General features: G+C 56.3%; 1 protein-coding gene across 1 annotated transcript in view; it reads right to left on the bottom strand.

The window, feature by feature from the left end:
• PITPNM3 (PITPNM family member 3) overlaps positions 1 to 14,165 on the bottom strand; it is a 70,910-nt gene that overhangs the window by 37,480 nt on the left and 19,265 nt on the right. The window contains exon 3 of the mRNA XM_032431636.1: positions 10,691 to 10,798. Coding sequence (XP_032287527.1) covers positions 10,691 to 10,798 — 108 coding nt within the window. The remainder of the gene's footprint in view (positions 1 to 10,690; positions 10,799 to 14,165) is intronic.

Below are 14,165 nucleotides of genomic sequence, written 5' to 3'. Positions count from 1 at the left end.
CGCAGATTGCAGCCTCCTGAGCAGGTCAGTTCCCTGAAGCAAAGGTGTCTGCCGTGTCCCCAAGGACCCCCATTCTCGAAGGCATGGTTCAAAGCCCAGAACGCCCTTTCCAGGCAAAGTGACTCTTCCCTGCCCTGCAGAACGCAAGGAAGCTCAGCTGGGAAACCCTGCTCCTCCCGCCAACCATCCAGGGGCTGACGGCAGCCTGGAGCTGCCTCCCCGCGAGTGAAGCGCCCCAGAGCACCTGCAGCCCCTCCCCCTGCCCGCCAGGGCCGCCTCCTCAGCTCAGGTCCTCACGGGAGTCCCAGTCCACCACCTCCCTCCCCTCCGAGGCCTGGACCTGAGTGCTCACAGAGGCTGCCAGGACCAGAGAGGGGAGCCGCAGAGCTGGAGGCGGGCCCCCACTGACTCGCTCTCACTGTGTGACCTAAGGCAGGTCACCCTCCCTCTCTGGGCCTCATTCTAGCACGGTGGCCCAAGCTCTCGGGTCCCCGTGCACACTCAGGTGCAATCACCTGTACGCAGACACTGGGCCTTCCTGTGCTAGTACGTGGCCCCTGGGCAGGTCACTCCGCGTGCCTCAGTCTCCGCCCCATAACCTGGGGAGCTGGTGCTGCCCACCTCAGGGGGCGTTCATGCGTGGAGAGCCCTGAGCACACAGCCGGGCGCACGGCGAGTGCTCAGCAAGTAGGTCCTATCTGCTTCCCGACTCCCAGCGACTGGGGCAGGATGTGTCCCCGTGTCCGTCAGGATCGCGGGCAGAGGACGAGGGACAGAGTCACGGTCATGCTGTGCGGGGCTCAGGCCAGAGCCTGGGTGCGAGGGAGGTCAGACGAACGCAGGGGCCCAGCCTCACAGAGGAGCCCACTTGCGGCATGACGAGGTGGCCACAGCGGCAGCTTTCCCATGCTGAGCCCGCAGATGCCGCAGAAGCGAGGAAGACCACCGCCAGGCCCGCAGGTCAGGCCGAGACCGGCGTCCCATCTGAGCCCCATCAGGCCCACGGGGACATCAGCTCCCGCCTCCCAGAGACACGGGGCCCAGCGTGGACATTAAGACCCTCCCGTGCTGAACGCCTTCTACCTACCCAGAGTGGAGGGAGGGGCTGGGGGGAACACGGGAGGCCCAGGGGGGACTCATTCCCACCCAGGGGCCCCGGGGACGCGTGCAGCACAGCCACGATTACACGGTGCCCCCTGCGCCATGTCCAAGGAAGAGCGGGGCTGTGGCGGAGCCTGGCCCGGGCGGGAGGCCCATTTCCCGGGGAGGAAACCGAGTTCCGGAGAGGCAGAGCCCAAAGCCAGTAGTTTGGACGGCTGCTCTGCCCTGAGACGCCCTGGGGAACGTGCCCCTGACCCCGGCCCTCCCCCACCCAGGCCCCGTGGGCAGGTGCAGGGGAGGAGACATCCAGGGAGACAGGGAGGGGGCGGGAGGCAGCCCCAGTGCACGTTCTCTCCACATCCCACCCGGCTGCACTTACAAAACACAGGTTTGAAGATAAAATTACTCAGATCTGGGAACACTGGCCCCCGACCCAGGGCCCTTCAGAGCTTTGGCGGCAAGCCCTGAGCACAGCACACACGCAGGGGCATCCCCTGGGCACCTACTACGTGCAAGGGCACGGAGCTAAGGGACAAGCTGGTCTGACTCACGACCGTCCTGTTCTCGCGCCAGGCCCTAGGGGTGACTTGCCTGGGCAGTTTCTGAGCCACTGACACCATAAAACACTCTCATTACCAGAAACGGAGCAGGACTTGTATCCCGGGCAGATTTCAGTGGCCGTAATGCCGGGTAGGGAGGTGGAGCGGGGCTGCAGAAGCTGGGGGCCGGGGAGCAGGGGTGCAGAGCTGGAGGAAGCCAGGAGGGGGGTCCCTGCAATGCCAGTGTCCCCAGGACACACGTGGGTCACCTGGGAGGAGGGAGGTCAGGAGGGAAGGCAGAGCCAGCCCCAGGACCGTGGCTTTACGGCTTGCCTACTGCGTCCCCACCTGCTCGATCACCGAGATTCGGCTCAGAAGGATAAAGTCGGTACCCAATGTTTACATCTGGCCCCTCCAGACACCCCGGTCTGCTGGGGACTTGTCCCGTGACCCCTGCCCCATGGGGGCTCCTGGGATGGCTCAGGCAGTGTGGATGGTGCTTCCTCCGGGCAAGGGGGTGTCCCCAGGGAGGGTGGGCTGCCCGATGCTGGTGTCTCCCGTGGTGAAGCCTGAGCCGGGCGTCAAGGGGCCTGGAGAGGCCACGGATCCGACCACGGGGCAGGAAGGAACCGGCCGCGGGAGGAGGTAAAGCCTGGAGCCCTCCCTCTTCCCCGGCAGGGCTGAGCCCCGGCTTCTGCCCTTCCTGCCGGGCAGGCTCCTCAGAGGAGGACGACGAAGCAGCTCGGCTCTCGCTGCCCAAGGAGACCCCACTTGGCCACACGGCCACACCTCTGTCCCAGCCTTCTCCAGTTGTGCAAACTGCCGGAAGCCCCAGCAGACAGGACGGGCCGTGCAAGGGGCGGAACGCAGTGCAGGGCCCCGTCTCCTCCCCACAGACGCGGTTTCCCCTCCCCACCCCCTTCCAACAAACCAGCCCCCCCTCCCCCCCGGGATGGAGAGAAGCGTTTCCACCACACACCTGCCTCACGGAGGCGGGGCAGCATTCGGACAGCCGGGGCCTTGGGGAGGAAGGCGCTAGGCACCCTCCCCCCGCGGCAGCCGGGCGGGCAGAGCTGACGCCCTGGGCTTTGCCAGCCACCCTGGAAGCAGAGCTGAGAGAAAGACCCCCACCCTCCTGCTCAGGGCGCCCCCCGCACATGGAGCCTCCAGCGTCCGCTGAGCGGCAGGGTCAGGACTCCCTCATGACCTCTCACCCGGCCCCCTGCACCCCTGCACACATGCCCAGGCCCTCCTATAGCCTTCTTGTTGGCTTCCAGAATGAACTTTCTAGAAAGTGCTCCTGCTTGAACTACCCCATGGATCCCCAGGGCACCCCCGGGATGGCCCAGACTCCTTCCCATCCCAGGCCTTCGGCTTCAGCGTCCCCTCCCCACCGCTCACTGTCCCCAGCCCCGCACCTCGCACCCTGACTTCAGGCAAGAGGAACCCTGTGTGCTTCCCCCATCTCCTTGCTGCTCATCCGTCCTCTGCATCTCTGCACCTGCGGCTCCTTCTGCCCCCCCGGGGCCCCCTCGTGGGTCTGCCAGAGCCCAGCAAGGCCTCCCTGCTCACGCTCCACGTCCCACGGACCCCACTGTTGTGAGGGGTCAGCCCACTGGACTGTGTCTGCCCAGCCCCTCTGCAGCCGTCAGCGTGTCCCCAACTCACCCCAGCACGGAGTGAGTACCAGCATGCGTGAGCCGAATGCACAGAGAGGGAGGGAAGGCATGAATGTGCAGTGAGCCCCTCCCCACTTCAGGTCCGGAGAGGCAGGGCCGTACGCAGCAGGCTGGTTGACACTGCACACAACAGCCCCCCTAAGCCATACGGGGCAGGGCGGAGGCAGTCTGGGAGAGGCTGGGCCTCAGGAAGGCTCCCGGGGAAAGTGCTCACAGTCAGCAAGCAGCCGCCTGGCAGCTTTGGCTAGAGCACCGGATGAGCAGGAGAGGAGGGGGAGCATGGCCTGGAAGTGAGGACTACAGAGTGGAAGACAGCCTTGGGATCGGTCTGACAGCCCCCTACAATCCGTGGTGGGAGCCGGCCATGGCTGTTTGATTCCTGCGACCATGGTGAGCTTACTAACCCCGGACAATTACATCGGCTGAAGGGAGGGTGTGAAGCTCACTGATGGGCTCCGTGCCTGGCTGGGGGATTTACCCTTCACTCCTCAGACAAGGAAAACCCATGTGCCGGCCTCATCGCAGAATGAAGTCACTGGGTTTACAGAACACTGGGGCTGAACAGAAATGGTAAACGGATAACATGATCCAGGCTTTTTCTCCTGCCCCAAATCCCTAGAAAATGACACCAAAAATTTTCCTAGGAATTGGTCTTTAGCGGTACTATAAAATAAGAAGGGGGTGTCCTTGGCAGACCAGACACTGTCAGGCCAAGTCCACCAAGAGGTGGACAGCAGAGAGAACGGATGGGGGGAGATAGGGCTGGTGACAGGGTTTGCAGAGCCCGCACAAAATGAAAACGTGGGGACCCTTGTTCGAAAGTACTAAGAATTTTAAGATGGCAACAGCAGAGCATAAAATCAAGTGTGAGACCCTTGTCAGTGTGGAGCTTCGTATGACTTCGAAGGTCAAACGTCCCTAACGCCGACTGAGGAGAGAGGAAGCCATGACCTGCATCCTGCAGAGGAAGGAAGGCCTGTGGCCAAAGGCGGGGCAGCTCAGGGGGGAGGGAGAGCAGGCTCCTCGATGGAAAACCCAGGAGCAAAGGAAGCTTTTGCAACTGCCTGGGCGTGCTCGTCCTCCTCCCAATACCCACTTGTACCGAGCAGAGGCATCTGCCTTCAGGTGTGGGAAAGGCTGAACGTTTGAGGAACGGGACACCCTGGGAAGCTAAAAATACCAAGAAGAATAAACCAGAAGCTAATATCACCCAGGAGCATGTTCTACCCTCCCCGATAATTAGATGACAGTTGTTTGCAATAAACAGACACATCACATCACCCAGCAATAGGCTGGGATAGGGGGAAGTGCGACTACTAAGTCAGATTCACAGACAGTATCACCCAATATCACAGGAAAACCGACAGCATGGAAGAAAGATGCCAAACTCAGTGACTGAGAGAGGCGAGTCCAGGAAAATGGATCTGCGGACCCCTTGGCCAGCGAGTGGCATCATAACGAATGGCCCTCAGATTTCAACAATCGCCATAAGGACCTAAAGGGTAGTTAAAACACATTCAGTGAGTGTGGGAGGGGGCTCCAAAATTCACATTTCTGACAAGTGTCCAAGTGATGCTGATGCTGTTGGTCCAGGGACCACTCTTTGAGAACATTATCTAGACACAGGTCATAAGCCAGAGTCTGAGAGGAACGATGGGGAAAATAAAACAGCTCTCTGGAAAGGCAAAGGCAGAGAAGGTGGTTGGGGACACCTGGGCAGTGCCTGCTTCCCTCCTGTCAATAAGAATGTGGTCTTGATGACACCATTTGTTCCTAAAACAAGACTGTAAGCAGTCCCTTAAGCGATAGCTTATAGACTGTTAGTATAAATAATTCTGAAAGACATATGCAAACTCTGAGCATAAAAGATTAGCAACATGGCAAGGACCAAGTGGAATATAGCCCAGGAATACATATGAAAATCAATCATAGTAATAGAAAACAGGACAAACCCACAGGATCATCTCAATAGATGCAGAAAAAGCATTTGGCAAAACTCAACACCCTTTCACGATAAAAGCACTGATCCAACCCAGAATCAGAAGGAACTTCCTCAACCAGGTAAATGACAACTACAAAATAAAAAAAACAAAAAAAAACAGCTAGCATCATATTTAACAGAGGAAGACCAAAAACTCCACTGAAGATTGGGAACAAGACAAGATGTCAGCACTCACCATTTATATTCAGTATTATATTGGAGAATCTAGCCAGGGAATTCAAGCAAGAAAAGGAAATAAAAGGCATCCAGGTTGGAAAGGAAGAAGTAAAACTACCTGTTTGGAGATGACATGATCTTGTATATAGAAAATCCTAAGGAATCCTCCCCCAAAAATAAACCTAATAAATGATTTCATCAAAGTTGCAGGATACAAGATTATACACAAAAATCAATTGCATTTCTACATACTTGCAAATAATCCATAAATGAAATTAAGAAAATAATCCAGTTACAATCAAATCAAAAAGAATAGAATACTTTGGAATAAACTTAACAGAACAAGTGCGAGACTTGTACCCTGAAAACTACAAAACATCACTGAAAGAAATTAAAGAACTAAAGAAACAGAAAGACATCCCATGTTCATCGATTGGAAGACTAAAATTAAGATGGCGATACTCCCCAAACTGATTTACAGATTCAACACAACCCCTATTAAAATCCCAGCTGGGTTTTTTTGCAGAAATTGAGACACTGATTCTAAAATTCACATGGCAATACAAGGAATACAGAATAGTCAAAACAAACTTGCAAAAGAAGAGCAAAACACATGGACTCCTGCTTCCTGATGTCAAACTTACTACAAGGGCACAGTAATCAAGACAATGTGGTGCTGGCCTCAGAGTACACACATAGCCATGGAATAGAATTGAGAATCCAGATATAAATCCATATGTTCCTGATCAATTGACAAGGAGGCCAAGACAATTCAAGAATTGTCTTTCCAGGGCGCCTGGGTGGCTCATTCGGTGAAGCATCTGCTTTGGGCTCAGGTCAGGATCCCAGGGTCCTGGGATCGAGCCCCATATCTGGCTCCCTGCTCAGTGGGGAGTCTGCCTCTATCCCTCCCCTCTACTCATGCTTTCTCTCTCTCGCTCTCACTCTCTCTCAAATAAATAAATGAAATCTTAAAAAAAAAAAAAAAAAAAAGAACTGTCTTTCCAATAAATGGTTCCAGTACAACTGGTTGCCCACAGGCAAAACAATGAAGTTGAGCCCCTACCTCACACTCTACATAAAAATGAACTCAAAGTGGATCAAAGACCTAAATGTAAGAGCTAAAACTATAAAACTCTTAAGGAAAAACAAAAGGTAAATCTTCATGACTTTGTATTAGTTGATGGTTTCTTAGATATGGCCTCAAACACAGAAACAATAAAAGCAAAAATAGATAAATTGGACTTCATCAGAATTTTTAAAATTTGCACTCTAAAGGGTATTATCAAGAAAGTAAAAAGACACCCATAGAATGGGAGAAGATATTTGTAAATCATATAACTGATAAGGGTCTAGTATCCACAATATATAAAGAACACTTACAACTCAACAAGAGAAAGACAAACAACCTGATTTTAAAATGGGCAAATGATTTGAGTAGACATTTCTTCAAAGAAGATGAATAACAATGAATAAGCACATGAACATATGCTTATCATCATCGGTCATTAGGGAAATGCAAATCCAAACCATAATCATATGCCACGTCGCACCCACTAGCATGGCTATAATCAAACAATAGACAATGACAAGTGTTGACAAGAACGTGGATTAGTCTGAACTCTGGTACAACACTGATGGGAAGGGAATGTGGCAGCCCAGCACTCCTAGTCATGGGTGTGTGCCCAAGAGAACTGGAAGTGTGTCCCCACAAAAACCTGTACATGAACACTTACAGCAGTGTTACTCATAACGGTAAAAAAGTGGAAACAACCCAAATGTCCACCAGCTGATGAATGCATGAACAGTATGTGGAACTATTATTCAGCCATAAAATGGAATGACATTCTGGTTCATGCCACAGCACGGATGAGTCTCAGAAACACGATGCTAAGGCAGACAGCAAATACAAAAGGCCACATATTGTTGGATTCCATTTATATGAAATTCGAGGGTTTTGAGGAGAGAAAAATGGGGAGTGACTGCTGACAGGTATGGGATTTCTTTTTGGGGAGATGAAATGTTCAGGAATTAGGTAGTGGTGATGGTTGCTCAGATTCATGAATATACAAAATATAAAGAAAGCATTGAATTGTATACACTTTAAGAGGGGGGATTGTATGGTATGTGAATTATGTCTCAATTTTAAAAAGAACTTGGCAGGACGTGCTTTCCTTGGACAATGTTAATAATGTCAGCCCTGTGCTTCCCGAGATCACTGGACTCAAGCTCGCTCCTGTTCTGTGTCATAATCTCACTTAGGGATCTCTGGCTAATTAGCCCACACTGAGGTGCGTGGGGTCTATTTCCATCCACTTCTAACCCACCAGGAGACTCTGAAACTTAAAAGAACAGGAAGATAGAGACCTTACAAAGCACAGAATGAGTCCATGGCACCTATGATATATATCAGGTTGTTACGGAAAAAAAACAGAGAGCACGAAAATGAAAAGATGATTGCTTAAAAAAGAAAAAAACAACAAACTCCACAGAAGAGCTGAGCAAAGGAACGGCAACAACTGGAGAAGACAGGACCAGTGAGCTACGGATGGGATTAGAGCCGAGGAACATTTCTAGAGCCCAGCAAGGACCAAGAAATAAGAATAGGAAGGGCAAGGTGAGACCCAGGTCTGGCATGTCTCTAAGGTAAGTCTGGAAGGGGAGAGAGAGAAAGAAACACCTCAAGAAATAATAAAAAGAGAATGTGTGTGTGTGTATGTGTATATACACACACAAATATGCACGTATTACATACACTGCACTGTACGTAGATATGTGGATACATTGTACTATATGTTATATACAGTATGTGTACATAGTATCTGTTAGGTCTTACTATATATTACAGATTGCACGTGTGTATATCGTATATATCATACATCACGTGCTGTCAGGAATGCGGAGAGCGCGAAGCGGCTTCGGGCGTCCAGGCAGAGACAGGCAGGAGGTTACCGAACAGCTGACTCAGGAGCCCCAGGCAGAGGTCGTGGCTGAGACGGACTTGGACTCACCACTGAGGGCGGTGGAGACTGCCCAGGCTGGTTTCGAGGGCAGCCTTCTCCTGAAGCGTCCTCAGGGCTTCTGCCGCCCAGAGTCATGCCCCGGTCTCCCTCCCGAGGCCCCGCGCTCCGCGTCCTCCTGCACGGGGTGACCATGGCCAGGACCCTGCTCCTCCTTGGCTGCCAGAGGCCGTGCCCACACTGAGCACGGGGGCAACCCATGTTGTGGCTGGTTAACGGCTGGCCGGTGAAATGAATGCGTGTGTTCTGCTCTGTGGATGAATCACACCATCCCCAGGGGCTGGAGACGCAGCAGGTTCCCTCTCCTCACCCTCCCCTGCTTCCCCCTGCTCCCCACTGCCCACGGGGAGGAAATAGCATCAGCATCATAGCCCTGACCCAATGCACCCCTCCCAGCGAGCCCGCCAGGTGCTTGCCAGAACGCACTCATCCCGGCATTATGATGACCCGGGACGGAACGCACTTGGCAAGTCCTGACTCAATCCTCACAACACTGGTACTAGCCCCGCTCTGCCCACGAAAAAACAGAGGCACCAGAGGTACCGTGAGCTTGCCTGGCCCGCAGAGCCAAGTTCGTGCATGGAGAGTGCCCCAAGCTCTCCCTCCGCTTCCCTCCCCCTGCCCTCCCAGCTCCTCTCCTCGCCCCTCCCCAGCTCCCACTGTGCTGAGTCACATTCTCTGGGTGCCAGGGGGCGGGGGTGGGAAGAGGATGGCCAGATGGGCCCTGAGTGCAACTCTGGGCTTGTCTTATGGCTACTGAGCACTGTCCTGGGGAAGCGGCTGGAACCTGTGACCCCTTCTGGGCCCCTCCAGGGTTTGGGGTGAAGGCAAGAGCGGGCCAAGGGTCCGTCTGCAAATGCGCAGCTGTGACAACGGGGGTGTTGCCTCTGGACGAGCCCTGGGGACCAGACTCGGGCCTGCCCTTCCTGGGAACGTGCCAGTAGCCCAGGGCCTTTCTGTAAGACCTGACTACTCTGTAGAGGCCCTGAACCCTGCCTCGGTCCAGCTGGGGATCAGGACAGGACGATCTGAGCACCATGCTGCACCAGCTCGAGGACCTCGGGCAAGACACAGCTTCTGTGAGCCTTGGGTTCTTCCTCTGTAGAATGAACAGCACCCCTGGCGCGTCCTTTCCTCAGGACGGCTCTTGGGCATGGGGAGAGCTCCAAGCCAAGGGGGCGGAAGGGGCTCGAGGGAAGCGGCTACGGGCGAGACGCCAGCACCGAGTCGGCCGCCAGCAAGACGGCCCTTCTCTTGGGCTGGGCCAGGACCATCTCACGGAGTGCCCAGCCCGTGAGTGAGGAATGACGAGAAATGAGGAAGAGGTGCTATATGGGGTGGGAGGAGGGACGGGGAAAACTAGCCTGGGGACAACACTTACGCAGTAAGCACCCTGGACCCCCTGCAGGGTTCTAGATCTCCCCCTCGTTCCTGAGTGACCTTAATCCAACACAGCCCCTCTCTGATTATACGGCCTTCCCTGCCCCTCAAAGCCTGGCTACCCTGACCCCTCTCCCCCTGGGCCCAGAGACCCTCCCCCCAAGCCTGACCCCTTACATCTTGTCTTGTCCTGAGTCACCGTCACAAGGCAGCAGCCCCAGGTGAGGCACCTTGGTTCTGCCTCCCGAACAACACAGTAGGTGGTCAACAAACATTCGGTTAGTGATGCGAAATGGCCAAATGGGCAGGATGCCCGAGAGGATGGGCCTGCTCTGTTGATAAGCTCCTGGCCCAGCAGGCCTCCACAAAAAGCCTCGTGGATTAATCCCCAGCCGCACACCCTTCTGCAACCACTCAGCTGCTGGAGGTTACAGTCCACCCTGCTCCCCTTTCTGGTTCCTTCCCAGAGGTACCTCCGCTGCCGCCCCAGCTTAACCAGCTCTGCCCACACCACAGGCCTGGCCGTCCAAGGAGCGTGGCCCCTGCCCCCTGCCCCTAGGAACGCGTGCCCCCAGGTGGTCACCCCATGGACAAAGGAAGCTCAGCTGCTCCGCACAGAAAGCCCCGCACGAGAGCCCATGGGGGTCCCTGCAGGGCACAACGTTCAGGGACCATAGATTCAAACAGGGGAGGTGCCCAGAGAGAAGCGAGACTCCTCTAGAAGACCCGCATTCTAGCCACGGTCGCCCACACCCCGGCCCCCCGGCAGCATGCTCCTGCACACGCCCCAGGCACCCAGAAGCAGAGGCTCACCCTGATGCTCCTCCAGCTTCCCCATGGTCTCCATCTGCTCCGCCAGGTCGTTGGAATTCCACTGGCTCATCCCGATGAGGATGGCGTTCTTCCCTTCAGCCACCTCCTCTGTGGGCGGAAGCAGAGCCGGGCGTGAGCGCGTGGGCTGTGTCCAGGGGACCCTACCCACGGAGGCCGACTCCCGCTACTGAAGGTCTGTGCTTGTGGACATCCACGACACCTTCTGGAAGCTTCCACTGTGAGCAGGCATTGCTGCTGCGCCCTACGGGGCCCCCACAGGCTGCAGCCAAAGAAAGAAACGAGGGGACGGCGACGAGAGAGGCTGAAAACCCCATTCGTGTCTCCATTCCTGCCACAAGGGTGGTATTTCCTGAAAGGAAGTGTGTCTGAAGGAAAAGGAAAGCCATGCCCCTAGCTCGCAGTTTTTCTTTGGGTAAGTTACTTGACTTCTCCAAGCCTATTTTCCCATCAGAAAAATGGGTGTGGCAAGGTCCAGCCCACAGAGCTGCTGTGAGGATTCAACGAGGTAATGGGGTAAAGGTCTCAGTGCATAGGGGGTGCTGGTTGATAAAGACAGTAAGGTTATTCCTCCACGTGAGAAGGGGGTTGCCACCGGTATTTGGGGTTTGAGTGGGGCAGGAGCAGCTCTGCTGTACCTGGGAGAGCAGAAGACATCTGGCTCTGAGCAAGCCTTGAGCTTTACAGAACCCTCTTGGCTCTCACGTCTACCTTAAGAACCCAGTAATGCCTCCATCCTTCCCAACAGCCCCCTCAACCCCGTCCCCATCTGTGCCCTTCCCCCAAAAGCTCAGGGATTGCTCCGAAGGAGTCGGTGGGGCCATATTCCCCAACCACACTGAGCACAGGCCCCTGGGTCCCCCACGTCATCCGATGCAGTCCCCCGTCCCAGAGAGGGGCATTTCCTCTAGAACAAACCCACAGGCATCCGCTGGCCCTGCTGTCAAAGGGATGGGCCTTCCTGGCAAAGAGCGCTGTGCCCTCTCTCATAGGGTAGACGTTAACGGGCCCGTGAGGAGAACCCTCAAGCTCATGACAACCGCGAAACGGGGTACAAGACCCATTTCTCTGCCCAAGATGGTGGCAATATGGCGGAGCGGGAGCGTGGGGAGCTATCCAGAGTTCTGACCATTCCCGCCCCCACTTCCTGCTGGGACGCATGCTCCTGCCTGGCGAATTCACCCAGCTGATGCGTTCAGCCACGCTTACAAATGCTCACTCTGCACTGAGACCGTTTAAGTGCTTCACAAACATCCCCTCACTTGATTCTCCTAACAATCCCCCAAAGGTAACGATCATTATCACTTCTGTTCTATAGACTCGGAAAGCAAAGCTCAGAGCAGTTCAGGACCTTGCCCAAGGCCACCGGCTAGACCCAGGATTTAAACCCAGGTGCACTGTTTCAAGAGCCCTCCAGTCCCGACGGGCTGCCCTGGACATCCTGTGTCGGCTGCCCAGGCCCCCAGCCAGGCGCCACACGTATGCCCTGATCATTCCCCGCGTGGGTGCGCTCCATCCGGGCGCACGTCGACTCCTGTAGGCAGCGCTGTGCTCTGGGCAGACCCCTGGCCGGATTCCAGTCCAGACCCTGCCCCACGTGTCCCTCAGCTGTTCCTGTCCTCGTATGTCTTCCATGGGGCCCTGGTTCCACAGCCCTTCGCAGCAAGCTGTCCTGAGGACAAAGGATGAGGCCCTAAATCCACAAAGCTGCAGGGGCCCACGTGCGGTCAGAAAGTGTCAGGTGGCGCTGCCCTTGGGGGAGCAGGACTGCCAAGGGGTTAAAAACTCAGCTCTGGGGTTTGACGGACTCTCTTCAACCCTGGACGCACCATCTGCTGGCTCTTGGATCTCGAACGGTAACGTGTGTTTACGAACCTCAGTCTTTCTCACTGTAAAACCGCATCGCGGCATCAGGGACTGCCCTGGGGTTAGAGGAGGTCAGGAAGGTGTCTGTGGGCATGATGACCACAGGGCAGAGCACGGGCCTGGAGAACAGCCCGTGAAGACAACAGCACACTGCCCCGACTCTCCGCAGCCGTCTGCCCTGGGGCGTCCCGTCTGAGGGGCAGGCGGCGTGGGCAGGATCGGCCTGCGGCCACCTTGAGGGCCTGGTCTCCCGGCTCGGTGTCCCAAGCACACAGCTGTTCACCTGCTCGTGCAACCTTCACTGCTCACCGGCCGGGTGTGGCGTGAGACATGACTCCCATCCCACAGGAGTCCAGTTTTGTGAGAAAACACAGCGGTGGGTCGTTCTGACGCAGTAGGACAGTGAGCTAGGGCTCCTGGCCCAGGGCCGGGCATCCAGCATCACTTGTCTACACATCCGAGTCCTGCTTCCTCCACAGAGCTTGAGGCCCCCCCGGGCTATGTGCGAGGCGGTCAGAGCCCCCGGGCCCCCAGGGCTCAGCGCAGAGGTCCCCTCCTCTCCTGGTCCACGGCCCCCCCCAGGCTGTGTGTGAGGCGGTCAGAGCCCCCGGGCCCCCAGGGCTCAGCGCAGAGGCCCCCTCCTCTCCTGGTCCACGGCCCCTTGGTCTGTCTCTTCTTTCCAGCAAGCGCACCATCCTCACAGACTTGCCGCTGTGTCCCTGTGCTTGGCGTCAGCCCGCCCCATGCAGCTCAGCTCTCACCTGTGCCCCCCCAGGGCTCCCCCCATTCCTCTCAGGCTGCAGCAGTCTCTGCCACGCTGTCCCCCACCACCCACAGCAGGCCTCACTCTGGCCACGTGCTCCGCTCCTGCTCACTCACTCTCTGGGCTCAGGACCTCTCCGTCCCCGTGGGTCCTTCTTGTGTTCGTCCTTCTCCGTCTGGGTCTCTCTCTCAACAACCCCTGGTTCACTCCTGGGGAGCCGCCCTCCCTCGCTCTGCTTTCTGGAATCTTCCATGGCCTTCTCGCGCTCTCTGCCCCCACCCACCCCTCGACCCGCTTTCTCCCCCTCCCTGGGCCTCCCCTCTGCCTGCTCTCAACACTCAGCCGGGGCGTTTACTCTGCCAACAGTGGGCTCCTCCCCGAGAGGACACACACGTGTGCACACACACCAGGGGCCTCGTGCCACTCTGTCGGCTCTGCGTCCCCTCACTGTGGTATGTGCCTCCTGGCAGGGCCCAAGGAGGCCATGAAGAGCTGGTTGGATGAATGCCCTGGTTATTGACTTTGCATTTTGATTTCTGGAGGCTGCTCCCTGCATGCTAATCCTCACCCCCAGTGACCTCTGGGGCGGACGGTTTTGCACCTACTTCACCCCCACGGAGCCCCAGTCCCTGCCCAGACTCGGTGCTGGCGCCACAACCCCAGCCCTGACCCTGGACGGACTGGGACCCTGACCCAGGGCCAGGACTTCAGAGCAGCGAGACTCCTTGTCCCGCACAGGGAGCCTCCACCTCCAGCTCACGGAGCTGAGGACGTGTCACCTTCTGCAGTCACGGGCCCAACACCGCCCGTCACCCCTGCACCCGACAC

Source organism: Phoca vitulina, unplaced genomic scaffold, assembly GCF_004348235.1.
Source record: "Phoca vitulina isolate PV1807 unplaced genomic scaffold, GSC_HSeal_1.0 scaffold47, whole genome shotgun sequence".
Lineage (NCBI taxonomy): Eukaryota > Metazoa > Chordata > Mammalia > Carnivora > Phocidae > Phoca > Phoca vitulina.
The sequence above is the reverse complement of the archived record's forward strand: the minus strand, read 5'-3'. Positions and strand labels throughout refer to the sequence as shown.